The sequence below is a fragment of the Enhydra lutris genome, unplaced genomic scaffold, assembly GCF_002288905.1.
Source record: "Enhydra lutris kenyoni isolate GAN:26980312 unplaced genomic scaffold, ASM228890v2 scaffoldscaffold71, whole genome shotgun sequence".
In the NCBI taxonomy this organism is placed as follows: Eukaryota; Metazoa; Chordata; class Mammalia; order Carnivora; family Mustelidae; genus Enhydra; species Enhydra lutris.
In genome coordinates this window covers 2036920-2055985 of record NW_019154155.1, presented here as the reverse complement: position 1 = coordinate 2055985, position 19066 = coordinate 2036920, and the positions used below count along the sequence as shown (strand labels likewise).

At 35.4% G+C, this 19066-nt stretch overlaps 1 protein-coding gene across 2 annotated transcripts in view; it reads right to left on the bottom strand.

Annotated features, from left to right (window-relative positions):
- Window positions 1-1285: 1285 nt before the first annotated feature.
- The window catches only part of LOC111159918 (myotubularin related protein 6), a 43334-nt gene continuing 25553 nt past the window's right edge, over window positions 1286-19066 (bottom strand). The window contains exons 6-15 of one of the 2 annotated variants that reach the window (XM_022522598.1): window positions 15682-15816; window positions 14934-15047; window positions 13401-13533; window positions 12122-12231; window positions 11585-11710; window positions 8869-8918; window positions 8241-8441; window positions 6202-6333; window positions 5990-6116; window positions 1286-3538 (exon numbers count right to left, since the gene is read on the bottom strand). In XM_022522598.1, coding sequence (XP_022378306.1) covers window positions 3278-3538; window positions 5990-6116; window positions 6202-6333; window positions 8241-8441; window positions 8869-8918; window positions 11585-11710; window positions 12122-12231; window positions 13401-13533; window positions 14934-15047; window positions 15682-15816 — 1389 coding nt within the window. In that variant the 3' untranslated portion in view covers window positions 1286-3277. The remainder of the gene's footprint in view (window positions 3539-5989; window positions 6117-6201; window positions 6334-8240; window positions 8442-8868; window positions 8919-11584; window positions 11711-12121; window positions 12232-13400; window positions 13534-14933; window positions 15048-15681; window positions 15817-19066) is intronic. The other variant, XM_022522599.1, reaches the window with a different exon arrangement.

The following is a 19066-nucleotide window of genomic DNA, read 5'->3' as shown; positions in this document are numbered from 1 at the left end:
TTACTACATACAACCAGTGATTACACTCCTTGGTATCTACCCAAAGGAGCCAAAAACTTTTATCCACACAAAAACCTGCACACAGATATTTAAAGCCAACTTTATTCACATTTGCTGTAACTTGGAAGCAAGCCAGGTGTCCTACAATAGGTGAATGAACAAACTATTCATCCAGACAATGCAATGTACACCCAGACATTGGAATATTACTCAGTACTAAAAAATGAATGAGCTATCAGGACATGAAAAAACAGAGAACCTGATATGCATTTATTAGTAAAGTAATACTTTACTTAATACTTAATTAGTAAAGTAAAAGACATTGATCTGAAAGGCCATACACTATATGATCCCTACTACGTGACACTCTAGAAATGGTAAAACTATGGAGACAATATAAAGATCAGTGGTTGCATGGGGCTTGGGGATAGGGTGGGATTAATAGGCAGAGCACAGTGGATTTTGGGGCCATGAAAAATACCCTGTATGATACCATAAAGGTCATTACACAGTGTCCAAAACCCACAGAATATACAATAACAAGAATGAACCCTAAGGTAAACTATGGACTTGGGGTGAATATGATGTATTAGTGCAGGTTCATCAATTTTAACAAATGTACTACTCTGGTGGGGTATATAAGAAATTTCTGGACCTTCCTCTCAATTTTGTGGTGAACTTAAAAATTCTCTTAAAAAAAAAAAAGAGTCTTTAAAAAAAGGGGGGATTCCCTGATACTACCCCCCCGCCCTGCTACTCTACCAAGTAAAGAGAACTTAAACAACAACAACAATAGACTTCCCTCCATCTTTATTTAGTTAGGGTTCCCTGAGCTACTTCTGGCCTAGCTAACCTTTCAAAAACACTTCCATATAAACTCTTTCCTGAAAGTCATTTTCTTCATCATGTTTATCTCCCGATCTGCCTCCTTCATCATGTTTATCTCCCAATCTACATTTTACCTTGAATTACATGTATATATATTCACTGGACACTGCCTTCCACCAAAATTAAGTGATATTATCAACTATATCTGCTGTACCTTTTAGCCCACTATGCCTATTTTAATATTTTGGTATTTTTTTTTTGGAAATTATTTTTATATATGTTGTTACTTATTAACATTGTCAACCTTTTGGAAAATGACTTGCTTAAACCTTATAGTGTTATGATTAGTATAATGTGCAGGTCCATTTGCCTAAGTGAGGAAAGAAAAAAACCAATCACAACTTGATCCCATTTGTTTGTTGTTGTTTTTTTTTTAAAAGAAAAACATCCAAAGTAAAATATGAACATTTAATTACCTTTAAATAATATGTAATAATTTACATGCTATACATTCCCAAATACACTGAACATAAATTTTAATAAGACATATACATAATCCGCTTTTTGCCAACATATACCCCGTAGGTCACTTAAGATGTTAACTGACTTCTCAGTCCATGTGTGAGCACATAAACACACATGTATATGCCTGAAGTTGAAGATACTAAAGAACAACGAAAAAAAACTTGAATATAAGAAGTCTGCCATGGAAGATTCTAAAACTATAATCAGTAACTAGAACCAAGTAACAAGGCACAAAAGTTTCCCTTTGTGGTCACAAAGATTAAGATTCCTGTCCCAGTGCTTAAGTATGGAAATAGGCTTGGCTAAATCACAAACTATATTTTATGGTACATTTCTGTTACTGTTTAAAAAGAAGTATTTTTCTTATTACATAATACATTACACAAAAGCATTGGAAAAATAAACAGATTAGTTAAGTTCTCATACAATAAAGCTTTTTTTCCATTTGAAAAAGATATTTATGCTCAAAACTAATATAATAGATATAAGTACAGTAAAGAGAAGCATTAGGGATTCTACCCAGGTTTCCTACTACCCCTGAATCATACCTCTTGCCAGTCATGTTACTGAAACCTTCAATTTTAAAGCCAGCTGGGTGATACCATCAATTGCATGTGAATTGTTGGTTTGGTTTGGGTTTTTTTTTGCCTTTTTTTTTTTTTTTTTGTCATTTAAAGATATGTTACTAGCACACAGAACAGTTAATTTAACATGGCAAAATGAAACTTTTCCTAGCATTTAAGTTGTTTTTGCTAAACATTAACTTTGTACTAGGCTATTCTTAATTTTCCTTTTTTATTCCTACGTTAACGGAGAAGAAAAAAATGTTCCACATAGAAATGGCTGCTTTAAAATTCATGCAACCAAGCAAAATCTAAACTATTAGTACTTCCCTTTTTTAACCCCAAAATTTGGGGGAAACTGAGTTTGTTCTAGGAAGAGCAACTCACTGAGAGATAAACAGTATGTGTGTGTGTATACACACACACTCTTCATTGCATCTAAGAACAGTTTTAGAGCCTTAGCTTTTTAAAGTTACATAGTTATCCAAAGAATAAAGCCAACTGAAGCCACAAAGTAAGAATTAAAAGGATGCAGTAATCCATACATAAAAGATACTCAAATATGTTTGTACATATTCAAGAGATCAATAATCTAAGTTGTAAATAATGTCATCAAAGGTAGTACTGCATAAACTGTAATCAGAATAAGACCTTCAGTTTCGTTAATTTTGAATATGGACATGGGAGCAGCTGACCATGAACTTAACAATGTACGTGCACATCTGTTTCCACAGGAGTGTTGTAGCATGCAGCCCCCGTAGTAATGACGTTGCAATTCTTTCCAAATAAAACAAGGTTGACCAAAAGAAAAAAAAACCCAAAAAACCAAAACCTGCTCTTAGCTATAAAACTTAAGGGTAAAGAATAAACCGAGATTTTAAGGCTTTCTTAGAGTATTTTTCATGGCACTTCAACGTTAACATTACTAATAGGCAAAATATGTAAATACCCATAGTTACTGAGTTACATAATCAAAAGTACATGCCATGTCAATTATTAAGTAAGGGAGTACTTTGTCGAGTTTTGTTTCCTGACAATTATAGTTAAGGAAGGTTATTCATGTTTGGCTGTAATTTTAACATATAAATCATACAGAAATGTCAATTCACTAGTATACAGTACAAATTGTGTTTTGAATGAATCTGCCACCACCACTCATCTCTTTAAGAACTGAAAGTCATTCTATGCTGGAAATGCGATTAAACTGACTTATTTCTCTCACAAGAGCAGTTATTATCCTTTCTTCAACTATTAAGCTCTAAGATCATTACTTGACAAATTCCTTTTGGTCATGTGCACAGATCACTCTCACAAGAATCCACTTCTTGCATTACAGTCAGTCCAGAAAATACTCTACGGATCTAACAGGTCATTCTGGCCACACCATACTCCAAGCTAACCACACCAGGTTCCGACTTGGAGAACTCTTCAGCGTATTCACTGTAACGATTATCTGCTGGGTTGCTGCCCTCTATAGTTCGAAGAGCATGATTCACAGGCAACAGAGTTTGCTCCTTAAAACACAAGGAAGTTTTGAGGGTAGGTGATTCAGGATGAACTGAATGTAGTAACTCCTTGGTGAGAATTCCATCTGTTTGCTTGTTTTTACACTGCTTAATTTTCTAGAACAAATCCAAATTTGAAAACAATTACTCATTACACACATTATATGTTCAACATAGCTTAGATGAAAGAAACCATGCTTTTATAAATGTTCTCTCTTTATGAATACAAAGTTAAATCTCAAGAAATAAAGTCTACTGCAGAAGAGTAAGATGGTTGAGAATCCTGTTTATAACTTTTACAGTGGGAAATGGTTATTATGCTTGACTGCAAAAGATCATTAAGTCTTGATATTTAAAAAAGGCACAGATTATCTAGGAAGTATAAAAAGACAGTATTTTATAATAAAAGAAAGGTATATGAGACTTCACCCTGAATCATAGTTGTATAATATAGCAAACACACACTTACTTACCTAAAGAACTTCCTTACATGGTTTTCTTACAATGATTTGTTAGGTGAACATAACCAGCTTTGGAACACAACAGAATTTTAAAATATTTTTAAATTTTTTATTTTTTTTAAAGATTTATTTATATATTTTTTAGAGAAAGAGAGCAGGAGAGCAGGGGAGGGGCAGAGGGAGAGGAAGAGAGAGAATCTCAAGCAGACTCCCCACTGAGCGCAGAGCCCAACTCAGGGCTTGATTTCATGACTGTGAGATCATTACCTGATTCGAAACTGAGAGTTGGACGCTCAACTGACACCCAGGTGTCCCAAAAGAATTCTTTTTCAAACACAATCTAAGATTTTAAAAAGTATTCTTTGGCAGAGTATCATGCTCTCCAAATCCTTGGACTGATTTCTGGTCACTCTGCCTATATTTACCTATGTCTTGGATCTGCTTCTCTTTTTACACAACCCTCCTATCGTTTCCTCAAGCAATCATTAATTACCTTCTTATCCAAGAGATGGATAAGGAAGGCCCTAAGGAACAGCCCTGCCTGACAGGCAGACACGACAGTGAGTGATACAACTGTCTAGGATTTTTAAAGTATGTACTCACTGATCCTTTTTGTTCATATGTGATGACAGAGAAAAAAATTACAAGAAAGTCTTACTGTGGAGAGAAACTTTTTAAACAAGATACAAAAGGCATAAAACATAAAGACTGATCAATCTGACTGCATTAAAAGTCATAACATCTATACAAAACACACCATACATAAAATGGAAAAGATGAGAACAAACTGAACAAAACCACTTGTGATATATATAGATATAGATATATATCTATATATATATCTAACAGAGAATTAAAGTCTGGTATATAAAGAACTTTAACAGATCAATAAGGAAAAGGCAAATATGCCAACAGAAAAATGAGTGGAAGTTTGAATAGTCCATTCAGAGAACAGGAAAAATGAAATGGCCTGGAAATATTTGAAAAGTCATTCAACTTCCTTTGTTATCATGGAAATCTAAAACTGAAAACAAGTTAAATGTTCTGCAGAGGCTGAACAGACTGTGATATATGCATATAAGAGAATGTTATATAGTAGTTATTAATAAAACACATGAATTAAAGCTATATGTATCAACATGGATAAATTTCAAAACAATATGGATAAAATGAAGCATGACAATATAACCATCTTTATATAGTTTCAAAACAGTTCCTTAAGCTGGGTGAGGGGTACATGGCCATTCATGATTTGTTGCTCTTTTATACCTTATAAAAATATATTCTTTTGTACTTCAATATAAAATAAAAATATTTCAAATCACACAAAACAGTATTATAAATTGTGGATAAAAACATATATAGCAGAAGTAGAAAAATATGCACGGGAACAATTAACAACAAATTCAGCCCAAAGTAGATGGGGAGGGCTATAGAGGGGTAAATTTCTTCAAATATATTTCATTTCTTAAAACAAAAACATGAAAGATCTGAAGCGAGTATGATAAATGTTAAAATCTTACAAAGCTAGTGGTAGATTCCCTGGTATTTATTATGTTCATATCTCTACTTTTCTCTATACAGTTGACCCCTGAACAACACAGGGGTTGGAGGAATCAACCCCCTCATGCAATAAAAAATCCACATATAACTTTTGATGCCCCAAAAATGTAACTACTAATAGTCTACTGTTGACTGGAAACCTTACCAATAGCATAAATAGTCAATTGACACATATTTTTAAGTTGTGTTAATATGTATTCTCACAATAAAGTAAGCGAGAGAAAAAAAATGTTACTAAGAAAATCACAAGAGAAAGTAAGTACGTTTACAGTACTGTACTCTATTTATCGAAAAAAATCCACTTGTAAGTGGACCTGTGCAGTTCAAACCTGTGTTGTTTAAGGGTCAACTGTACTTCGAATACTTCAATGTTAAAATTCAGGGAAAGCAATTCAAACTAACCTATTGAAAGCAGAGGAGATCTGATTTTGAAACAGTCATGTACTTATGAGGTTTCTATATATACAAATTTACACTGAGAACATAGGAAATACACTAATTTAATATTCCAAGTATATTACATTAGACGCTTCAGAATACTTACAGATTCTAAGTCTTTAATATCTTTCTCTAACTGTTGATTTTGCTCATCCATATTCATAATTACATTAAAAACGGACTGTCTAGGATGCAATGTTCGATCAAATTGGTGGTACATGTTTCTCCAAAACCTTTATGACAAAAACAAAAAACAACAACTCAATAAATTGTGTTTGAGAAAAATCAAGTATAAATACCTCAATGATGCCAACTTACTTAAAATTGAAAGATACTGTATTTGGCTCCAAAACTGCAAATTTCGGAGATTTGTAACTGTAGAGAGGATTTAAGTACTTCTTTTGGTCATCCAGGAGAAATGGCCACAGGGAGTAAGTCTTTTCCTTTAACCTTAATGTAATGAGAAAAACGAAGATCTTTTCCACAGATGCTAATATTTATTTTTATAAATCAGGCAATTGTTTCCCAAGTAGATTTAAGTTTTAATTTTTTCTTCTCTTTGCAACCTAACCTCACCTTGTCTCTGAATTGTGTATTCTCCCTTTTCTCTTTTCACTTATAAGCATGAAATAAATAAAACCATGTCTCTCTGAACATAACACAGGTCTACCATTCTCTTACAAACACACACATTAAGAGATTCCTTTCAACTCACATAGTTTCATAAACACGGTCTCTTATACCTATTTCAAATCACCATACACATGTATACAGAGCAGACATGTGTATCACTCTTTGGCCTCATTCTCTTAGCCCTATATCTGGGTTGTAGTAACATGTATTAATAAAGCAGGGATAAATGTAAGTGTGAGAGAGTAGCAAAAAGGGAATTAGGAAAAATCAGAATGTTATTCAACAGTAAAAAGATGCCAATCATACTGCAACTCTAAGAGTAAGTGAAGTAAGTGGATAAAGGGTAGAATGGTTTAGGTAGTATATTTACCAAATAAACATAAAATAGATAGGATTATGGGGAAAAATGGAGTTTGATCATTTTTCTATGACCCCTAAGATGACCAATAAATAAGTTCTTAAGAGAAAAACTACTAGGAAATAAGTGCTTTTATTATCATCTTCCTTTAGAAGAGGATGTGTGGCCCAGACTGAGAAGAGTTATTCCTAAAACTCTTAAGAGTCCTCTGGTCTGGGACGCCTGGGTGGCTCAGTGGGTTAAAGCCTCTGCCTTCGGCTTAGGTCATGATCCCAGGGTACTGGGATTGAGCCCCGCATCAGGGTTTCTACTCAGCAGGGAACCTGCTTCCTCCTCTCTCTCTGCCTGCTTCTCTGTCCACTTGTGATCTCTGTCTGTCAAATAAATAAATAAACTTAAAAAAAAAGAGTCCTCTGGTCCTTTACTATAGCACAGAGCTAAAGTCTGAATGCTCTTGGATTTGTTCACCTCTGTCATACTCTTGTTCCACTTGTAATTCCCTTTACACATCTTTAGAATCTTCCAAGTGCTCTCAGTTCTACCTTCAACTCTGCTGAGAGTTAAGAATATGTGGCTGTCTTCAAACTACTACCAGATTTAGCTTCTCTAATATGTCACTTGGACATTCAAGAATCTCTAACTGCTCTTTATTGACTTTTAAGAAATCTAAATTCAGAAACCCAACCTAAAAAAAATTTATATTTAATCACTTCTCACAGCCTTACCCCACATTTCCCTTGCACCAAAATTTAGCCAGAAACCCCTACTCCCCAAGACTGGTTAGGAAAGAAGAGGTATGCGACCCAACTCAGGGACAGACACACTATAGCCAACATAGATCTATTTTCCCCAAAGAATTATCTGCTTAGAAATGTGAGGAAAACTATAAGGCCTCATTTTACCTTAAAACCAACAGTTTTTAAATCCTTTACCAAACCTTAAAGCTTAGTGACCAATACTTTCTAAGAAATGAAATAATGTTAAGATTTTTCTGTTCTAAATATATATTCAGAATAGAAAGGAGTAGGATGGCGGTTTCCAGGGTGTTGGTAAGGTTTCTTGTTCTGGGTGCTGGTTACATAGATGGATGAATTTCAGATTTACTGAGCTTCACACTTATGCCATATCACTTTTCTGTATGTACGCTTCATTTCAAAACAAATTTTTAAAATATGTTTTTACTATTAACCTCAGGATATGAGGGATAGAGGGTACTTAGCTTCAGAAATACCAGACAATAAAATCTTTACAATAAAATTAAGTTCTATTATATACTGCCAAGATATTTTATTATATTCCACTATGATTTATGTTAGACTTCAACCAATTAGGAAAAAAAGAGCCCATTTTATGCAAACTATCTTACTTGAGCTCTTCTCTTTCCTTCTGACAATTTCCAAGGAAGTTTCCAAACTGGCATGAATGAATATGTTCATGGATCTGAAGAAGAAACGCTTCATTGAATTCAAAGGCTTGTGGGAACTGTTCGGTCAAATGCCACACACACTCCAAGAACTGAGTAAACACCGGTGAGACTTCCTTTGGGTCACCATCCAAATGGCCACACCTAGCCCCCCAGAAAGTACAAGCTTTTAAAAATGCCTCTGAAAGAAGTCAATTATTCAGGTATTGTCAAATTTAAACACACACACACGAACCTAAAACACAATATCTACTGTCATAATAAAAGCATAATGTTTTTATTTGAAACAATTTAAATCTATGAGTTTTCAACCACAACTTTAAAGGGTCTATTACCTTCTAAGTACCACAATCCAGACAAAAAGGAAGGTAATAAACTGCCACAAAAATTAACAAAGGTCTGAGAATTGAAAGAAATTACAGAAAAACACTGAATCGGTTTTCATACAAAAACAAACAAACAAACAATAGCACTCTCACCTATGCAAGTTCATGAAGAACAGAAATATTTTGGCACTCTAAAATGGTTTTACTAATTTTACAAAATATATAAATGTAAAACTATGACTCACCTCTCTGAAAACTTATGTCCAAAAGAGATCCAATCCTTTTCTATTAAAACCTTAATGAGAAAAAGCAAAATCCATTTTACAACTACTTTCAATTTCTTCTGTTTAAAATGGATTGAGTCCTATTATCTTAACAGCATTTACACTTTTAACTTATGGTTGCAAACAAAACACACTTTTGTGTAATTATAGGCAAAAGATAACAAGAACCTAGATTAGAGAGTGGTATAACAAAGAGTAGAAATGACACTTAAAAGAAATACAGTAGTCCTTTGACTTAAATCATTTAGGTTGTACTTATTACATTTTAAGTGAAAACTACATGTTATAAAGTGCTAACGCATTTACATTTCTGTATGTCTAATGATGATATCTGCATAGAAAAAGGCTAAGAAAATGTAAATCAGAATGTTAACAGTGTTAGCTGTGGGTGGTAGACTGGGGTGTATGCTTTAAACCTTTTGGCTTACTTGTACATTACTTACACAGTACTTACCAGAAAAAGAATGATAAAAACACCAATAAAAAGTGTATATTCAAATTCAGATGGTGATATCTAACCTCTTGAATGGACTGTCTTTATCTGTTTTCTCTGTCACAACTCTACTGAAGTAATAGGCTTCTAATTTTTTTCAGTCTAATTTATACAACATATCTTCTTAGTATTTAACGTATCTCATAATTTCATTATATAATCACCAAGTACATTCTTTACAGTGTAAAAACTGCCACCTTTGGGGGGAAAGCTAGATGGCAGCAGAGTAGGTGGATCCTAGGCTGGTCTTGTCAGCTGAACACAAATAGATAATTATCAAATCATCCTAAATACCCAGAAATCGGCCAGAAGACTGACAGGACAAAGTCCACAACTAAGGGGAGAGGAGAAAATTCATCAAAGATGCACCGAGAGGCAACATGAACTTTACTTTCAGCTGTGTACACTCTGGACAGGGAGGTTAAATCCCTACTGGACAAAATGAAAAGACAGAGAAAGTCACCCCAAAAGGAGCAAGGGAGGTAGTACTCACTGCCAGGGATTTAAAAAAACAGTCACCTTTAGCTTCTCCTTGTTGTAAATCTTTCCAGAAGGCCATATAATGATAGAGAAAGATACAGTTATCTGGAACCATGTTGCATGGGCTCAAATCCTAGCTCTGCCACTTCCACACCTGTGGTCTTCAGGCTTGGAGCTCCAGATTTTACTGCAGGCTCTCGGCCTATCTACACACCTACATCTAAAACTCAACTCAGTATCTTTCTCACTGAATTTAGACTTCTGCTTCTCTCAGTAGGGAGCAAGAGAATGCGCACCCATCCTAGCAACTGAGTCCAGAGATGTTAATTCATCCTGGAAGAGGCCTCCTCTCTTTTCTATATCCAAACCAGAAATAATTCTTACTGATTCTACTTTCTCAACATCCCTGGAGGTTGAACTGATTACCTCTTTCATTCATGTGGTAAGGCCTTACTCCTGGCCCTCTTTTCTCTCCTGAGTTATCTTACCAGTTTCTACACTGGTCTCCCAGCCTCCATTTCTACTACCCTCCACCTAGGACACCAAGCTGTCTTTTTACAAAGCAGATCCAAGCAAGTTACTGTTTCCTCTATTTAAAGTACTTTAATGGCTCTCACTACCTGAAAAGGTTAAAGGCCAAATTCCAGTCTTCTCTTCCTGAAGCCTTCATACCACCATATCCTTCTGCTCCCAAGTGTCCCATTCTAACACCCTGAACTCCAGCCATCACACATCACCTGCATTCAGCCTATGGAGCTATGCTTTGGTTCTCACTGCTCCTTTTGCCTGGGAAGCTCTCACATTGTCCCTGGGCATTTATTACATGATTTCATTTGAATGTCTAGCAAGCAATTAAAGCTAAACATGGCAGGGAAAGTATTCCTCATCTTACACTCTTATGGTAAGCTGCACATAATTTTATTAGTGGCACTTCCATTCAGCCTGTCCAAGACTCAGTATGTTAGTGCCATCAAATAATGGTGCTGAAAGGGATCTGGTGAATGTTAAACCTTCCCCTGCTTTAAGATGGCACTGCATTTCATTATTCTAAACCAATAAAAACTTTCTACCATCTCTTCGCTTACTTTAGTTGCCATGAATTAAGATGTAAATTTTGAAAACATAAGTTAATCTGATCATGTGTCAAAAGACAAACAAAAAACAGGAGGCAGGGCTTTAGCTTCACAAAGCAGAAAATCTATTCAACTAGAAATTTAATCTTCGGATATAAAACATGCTTCCTAATGTGTAATTATAATTAACTAACGAAGGCATTTTAAACAAAGTTTGCTCTAGAACATAATTTTTAAGTACTCTTATTTGTGCCTTGTTTTACATCACTCACATTTGTCGGATAAAAGTGAAGGAGAAAATGCTGAATATTTCTATTATAACATTTTAGAAAAAAAAAACTTTTAAATTTAAAACTTGTTGTCAAACAGATGGCACAAATGGAAATCAGTCTAACTCAAGGTTGTTCAACCACAACTACTACACACATTTTGGGCCAGTTAGGTCTTTGTTGCGGGGGCTAACCTCTGTAGTACAGAACAGTAGCAGCATCCTGGCCCCTACCAGCTAAGTGCCAGTTGCGCCCTTCTCTTTGTAACAACCAAAACTGTCTCCTAACATTGCCAAATGTCTCCTGGAGGACAAAAATCACTCCTATTTGAGAATCACTGGTCTAGCCAAATCACTCCTTACCATGAATCCTTTGATTGTTCTGTAGTAGGAATCCAGTAAAAGAGAGCCAAGGGAACAAACCTGGGAAGTCCTATCCCAACCATCAGAACAATGTACCAACACACTTGCATTTTCAACCATTATTGCCTGAAAAGAAAGACCACATACTTAGATTACAGCAGAATACATTTCTGGTACATCAGTTAAATTCTACTTATTCAAAAACTACACTAGCAAGTATTGCATTACACAGAAGAGCAAGGACTGCAATGATAATGCTGTCACAGCATAATTTCCAAAAAACAAGACAAAACACAAAACAAACAAAAAACAAAACCAAAATTGTTGTTTCCAAGTGTCTGGTGATTTCTTTTTAAGTCCTTACATGAAGTGCTATGTGATCTTTTAAAACTCAAATTAAAGTAAGCCTCATTAAAGAGGTAAAACATAAAAGTTCTCTGACTGGAAAGGGTACCAGCACCAGCAGCCAAGAGAATAAATTCATTCCTTCCTAACCATTATAAATCCCCAAACAAAATATGAACAAAGAAGAGTTACTTTGGCTAAGAAGATCGCAGCGTCCATAACAGCTTTGATATGGCGAAGCCATCCTGAGCTCTCCAAACCAGAGTAGAAATCACTAACAGAAAGCCCTTTGGTACCATTGACTATGAAGGGGAAAAAAACATTTCATTAGAATGTGGCTAGAGTCTCCACTTCTCCTATTCAAGTTCTCTTTAAGTGAGTAAATTGGGAGGAAGAGGACAAAATAAAAAAAGAGACTGTATAAATGAAAAGATGCTATTAAGACCTCAATATTGGATTTTTCAGGTACATTTTTTTTTGTCATTCCTTGGGCTTAAAAAAAGCTCCAATCTCTCGGGACACCTGGGTGGCTCAGACGGCTAAGCCTCTGCCTTTGGCTCAGATCATGATCCGGAGATCCTGGGATGGAGTCCCATATCAGGCTCCTTGCTCGGCAGGGAGCCTGCTTCTCTCTCTGCCTCTGCCTGCCACTCTGCCCGCTTGCGTGCTCTCTCTCTTTCTTCTTTTTTTTTAAGATTTTTTTTTAAGATTTTATTTATTTATTTGACAGACAGAGATCACAGGTAGGCAGAGAGGCAGGCAGAGAGAGAGGAGAAAGCAGACTCCCCGCTGAGCAGAGAGCCTGATGCGGGGCTCGATCCCAGGACCCTGAGACCATGACCTGAGCCGAAGGCAGAGGCTTTAACCCACTGAGCCACCCAGGCGCCCCTTTCTCTCTCTCTTCTGACAAGTAAATAAATAAATAAAATCTTTAAAAGAAAAAAAAAGCTCTAATCTCTCTTTAAAAAAATTTGGAGTACAAAGTATTTAAAAGTCTGATATTTTAATTGTTAAAACTCCACACCACGACTGGAAAGATACTTTAATACTTAAACAGAGCATTATTTTCAACTAATCTTCACTGTACACACTAAGCAAGAATATTTATCTAATAATAACCATTTTTTTTGCAGAACCATTAGAACTGTCCTGTCCAATACAGTAGCCACTCCCCAAACTGACACATGGGTAGTCTAAACTGAGATGTGGTTTAACAGTGTAAAATACACACTCATCAATTTTTTAAGACTTAAAGGAAAAAAACTAATGTGTCATTACTGATTTTTTATACTGATTATATGTTAACATGTTTTAATACATTATGTAAAATATATTATTAATTTCCTTTTTTTTTTACTTTTTTGAATGTGCATATAGGGAAATTTTAAATTACATCATTTTAAATTTTATAATGTGCTAACATTTTATATCAATTAGACAAAGTTGCCTCAAAGGCAAAAAATAATCATACCTTCCAATAATTTTTGAAGGCTGGACCTCATGACATGAATATTTTCAATTCCAACAAACTGAAATCTAATGTTAGAATAGTTGTCTTCATTTTCATAACCTTTTCCAGCTGCTCTGTTGGCCATTGCATTCAGCTAAAATATAAAGTTTTAGAAATTTAGAGACAAATTGCTTTTATCACTTAACCTAGTTTACCAAAAATCATGAAAATACTAAATAAACCACATTTTAGCAGAGTTTAAGGAACTCTGAACTGAATATGCTACCATTTTTTTAAAAAGCAAAAGTGTCATATATGTTATTAAGAGTAAAAAAGGACACTTTACATAAAGTAACAACATGATTGCTATATAATGGAAAGGTCAGACAAGAAGTTCCCCCACATATAATTTATGAAACTAATTCACTTATGTTTTTACTCAGATTTCCATATGTTTGTAATATTTTAAAATTTAAAAAGGAAAGAAGTATCTCTCATCTGAATCCTAAATGATTCAGAGATGAGCCAACCTGGGAAGTTTCCTGTTACAGAATGAACCTATTAGATTCATTTCAGAGCAAGCCTGGGGAACACATGATCATTCAGAGAGCCACAGGGACCCTGAAAAATCAGATGTGAAATACATGTCAGATTATCTGAGATCCTCCGTATTAAAAATTACTGGAGGCCCACACAGTATATACCATGGCATATAACCCACTAGCTTGATACACCTCCAAGAACTGGGCTAAAATTGGTCTCTAAGGAGAAAACAGACCTCCAGTAGGCCCATGGTCTTTGTTTTTGGTCACTAGATCAAATGCTATCAGAGGCTCATTTAAGATTTGGTATGTTTAATTTTTTCAGACTTGGATTTCATATTGCACATTATAGCAGTTTACAAAATATTCTTATGCACTTGGATGAAACAAAATCTAAATTAGAAGACAAAGTAGCTTTTCATTCAGTAGATGGGGGCCCAGGTTGGTAACAAGAAGTTCAACTCTACCTACTGACTCACTGGTTATTCAGCACCTATGATGACTAAGGTGAGAGTTAGATATTAAAATGCTTCCGCATTATTACTAGTTAAGTTGAAGTTTAAACAGTACAAACAAAGCAATTTACGAAAGGCCTGTATTCTGTGTAGAAGGCAATTATACAGATAAGAGGTAGTAGGTACTGGGAAACAGATCATCCATCCCCAGGCTTCACATTCAGAAACTTGTATTATAACCAGCTTTTATATCTATTATCACCTAAAAGTAATTCTGACCATTGAATCCACCAGATTAAAAAAGGAAGAAAAATAAAATTTGTCTTACAAGAGCTATCACCAACATTCTTGACTTCTAAGAAAGTCTTTTCTTATTAAGATAAAAAATTATCAAATTATCAATTTCTAGTTTTTAATACTTCTTAATTTACTCAAGTTAATCTCATCTTGTTTCCTCCATTATCTTTTGTGAGAATGAATAATGATGAGAATAACTTCTAAAACAGCTACCATTCCTTTCAACAAAGCTGCCTAGAATTGTGCTCTATATCGCTCACTCGCTTTTTCTCATCGCTTTCTCTTATTTTCTCATCATTCCAGATTTTTGAAGAAATCCTCACTATAATTCTGCCAATGTCCTTTTGTGTAGCCCACCAGCTCTGCATTCGATGCTATAATAAAAATTAAAAGTAATGTTAGCTATTACCATTGAAGATTTTAATTACTTTAGTTTCAGGATCCTATATGAATTAGTTGCTTAACTGTGTTTATAAAAAGAAAAAGGGATTCTGACATTTGTCTCAATGACAAAAATTGAACCTAACATTACAGATGCCTAACAGAACAACTATTTCCTGTTCACTATTTAAAATTCTCTAGTTCAATGTTTTCTAACTATTTTCCTTATTTTCTTGAATATTTCAAGTTAATGCCCATTATTTTATCATGAAGTGTTCTGACAACTAAAAATTCTACCGAAAAAATTAGTAAGATTTTCTAATTTTTCACAACACACTATTTAATATTTCTTCACAATAATATAAGACTTCCACATGATCAAGAGTTCCCAACATAAAAATCTGTTTTTCTAAATTTATACATAAATCAGAAGACATAAGATGTCACCATCTGGGAAACTCCTTAGTTGGTATTCTTTTAAAGACTGCCTTCCTCAGTGTCATTACCCTCAGTTAATTTAAAACTGGGATTCAGACAGGTTAAATATGGGCAAGCTGATCAACTCTCATTAATTAAAGTAACAAAGATAATTAAACTAACAGACTGTACTAGATTCAAGACACATACTTTGGGCCTGGTATCCATGACATACATATAGCGATTGACTGGATTGGCTTTACTAATGGCTTGAAGCAAATGTTCATCCTCCAGGCACCTGGCACTGAATCCTGATAGTGGTTGACTACATCGACAAATGGCAGCCTAATTTTAAAGGACAGAAAACAACAGATTATCCAAAGATGTCTAAAACATGTCTTAAAAAAACGCTTAAAAGAAAAACAAAAGTTCAAATCAAACGTGTAATCTGTTTAAAAGTTGGCAAGACAATTCGAAGACATTAACTTAGAAATCCTATTTTAATTAAACACTATGTGAACATCTTGATGTTACATAAGTTTTCCCAATATTCTCTTCTGGAAATGTGAAATGCCTCCTTATGTAGTTTGATGAAAAAAATCTTAAGTCCTAAGAAGCAACACTTCATCAATTCTCTATCATGTATCCTACTAAGATACTTTCATGCTATGCTCTAGATTACAAGACACTTTCAACTCAAGTTCAAGTAAGGGATTAATCAATAAAGGTAGAACAGGATTTTTTAAAATAGTAACATTTGAGCTTTTATATTCCAAAAGTCTTCAGATCTCTATTTAGGAATCAGCAATCTTTATATAAAATGAGAAAAATGAACTTCAATTCAAGTTTGTATTAAAATATAAATCTAAAAGGACAAAAATATCTGTAAGAAGTAGTGAATGGTGGATTAGATATTTACTCTTGTTCCAAGTCTTAAAAAGAGATAAGCAGATTGAGACACATATACTTTTTCTCCAATCTCATCCATACCAACTCCAACTTAACCATAGCCCATCATTCCAACCATAGTATCATTAAGGGGAAAAAAAGTATACATAAATTCACACATTTTAAATTCACACACAAAATAAAACCATGTGAATTAAATAAAATAGAAGAAAATGAAATATAAAATATAAAATTCTTTTCAGACGTACTTTCTGATTTGTTAAGTTAGGCACTGAATATCTGTTTTCAGCCTAGCTTTCCAATAAACAAGGTATACAAACATGGGTGTGTCAAACAGAGGCTATAACCAGTCATCATTCCCTATGACTTTGTTATGAAGAACAGATTAGGAATTTCTGTTTAAAATTTTACTTTTTACCTCTGGCTCCCTTCTAAAACCCAACTAAAGTTCTAATTAGGACATCTAAAATGTATAAAATTAAAAGGTCAAAGAGAATGGAAAAGGAGAGAAAAATAGAGATGTTAACAAAATTTCAGGACATGAAAGCAGATTGAGAAGTTAGTTTTACCAGAACAGAGAAAATTGTCAACTTGTTAGGAGTCAACAATAAGCATTTTGAGCAGCTAAATCCCAGAAAGGCTTATGATTTGGTACCTCTAAAAGCCTGATCTGGACTATAACTGAAAATAGAATTGGTTGAATATCCATATAGTGACTGGTTAAGGCTCCCAGATCTTCGCTTGCCCTGAACACAAAGTTTATTCTATGAAAAGGATTAACCTAAAGACTCTGAACAATATGCACAGATGTAGGTGGGAGCGAAGCTCTATACCAGCTCCCCGCCCCCCAGCAAAAAACAAGAGGATGAAGTAAAGCCTACAAAACAAAATGTGAAATCCTCCCATCTACCTTCCCACACTTGAATCCTAGACAGAACTAACACACATATTGGGATGAAAATTAACAACAGAAAGAATCTAAAGATAGAGATCACTCCTGCACACAAACTTCTAAAAAGCTTGTGGTACTTCACTTTTTAAGTACAAGAGCCCAGCCAAGAATCAGATATTTGAAAGACATGAAAAACAAAAAAACAAAATAAACAGAAAAAAGGAACTCTGAGCAACAGACAACTAATGTGGGAAGCAAAAGAATTCTTTTTAAAATACCCTTAACATCTTCAGAGAACCCAGTCATCATAGCCAAGAATATAAAAGTGTCTAAAAAGTTCAGAAAATAGGGGAGGAGTCAAGATGGCGGAGAAGTAGCAGGCTGAGACTACTTCAGATAGCGTGAGACTACTTCAGGTAGCGGGAAATCAGCTAGATAGCTTATCTAAAGATTGCAAACACCTACAAATCCAACGGGAGATCGAAGAGAAGAAGAACAGCAACTCTAGAAACAGAAAATCAACCACTTTCTGAAAGGTAGGACTGGCGGAGAAGTGAATCCAAAGCGACGGAAAGATAGACCACGGAGGGAGGGGCCGGCTCCCGGCAAGCAGTGGAGCAATGGAGCATAAAATCAGGACTTTTAAAAGTCTGTTCCACTGAGGGACATCGCTCCAGAGGCTAAACTGGGGTGAAGCCCACGCGGGGTCAGCGTGGCCTCAGGTCCCGCAGGGTCACAGAAGGATCGGGGGTTTCTGAGAGTCGCAGAGCTTGCAGGTATTAGAACAGGGAAGCCGGCTACAGAGACAGAGCCGAGCAGTGAGCTCTCAGCTCGGGGTTACCTTGAACCGGTTAGAGGCTCGGTCAGCTTGGAGCGCAGCTGGAGGCCAGGGAGATGGGAGTAATTGGGCGCTATTCTCTGAGGGCACACTGAGGAGTGGGGACCCGAGCTCTCGGCTGCTCCGGGCCGGAGACTGGGAGGCTGCCATTTTCATTCCCGTCCTCCGGAACTCTACGGAAAGCGCTCAGGGAACAAAAGCTCCCGAAAGCAAAACCGAGCTGAGTACTCAGCTCTCAGTCCGGCCCCTGGTAAGGGCGGTGCAATTCCGCCTGGGGCAAAGACACTTGAGAATCACTACAACAGGCCCCTCCCACAGAAGATCAACAAGAAATCCAGCCAGGACCAAGTTCCCCTACCAAGGAGTACAGTTTCAATACCAAGAAGAGCAGCGGAATTCCAGAGAAGGAGAAAACAAATCACAAAACTCATCACTTTCTCCCCATGATTCTTTAGTCTTGCAGTTAATTTAATTTTTTTTTCTTTTTCAATTTTTTTTCTTCTGCTAAATTTTTTTTAACTTTAACCCTTTTCTTTTTAAACGTTTTAAAATTAGTTTATCTAATATACATATATTTTTTTTCATCTTTATATTTTTTCTTTATTCGTTTTCTTTTTTTAATTGTTTCTTTTTTTTTCCCTGAACCTCTTGTTATCCCCTTACACCCCCCAACGATTTGGGATCTCTTCTGATTTGGTTCAAGCATATTTTTCTGGGGTCTTTGCCACCCTTTTAGTATTTTATTTGCTCCTTCATATACTCTTATCTGGACAAAATGACAAGGCGGAAAAATTCACCACAAAAAAAGAACAAGAGGCAGTACCGAAGGCTAGGGACCTAATCAATACAGACATTGCTAATATGTCAGATCTAGAGTTCAGAATGACGACTCTCAAGGTTCTAGCTGGGCTCAAAAAAGGCATGGAAGATATCAGAGAAACCCTCTCGGGAGATAT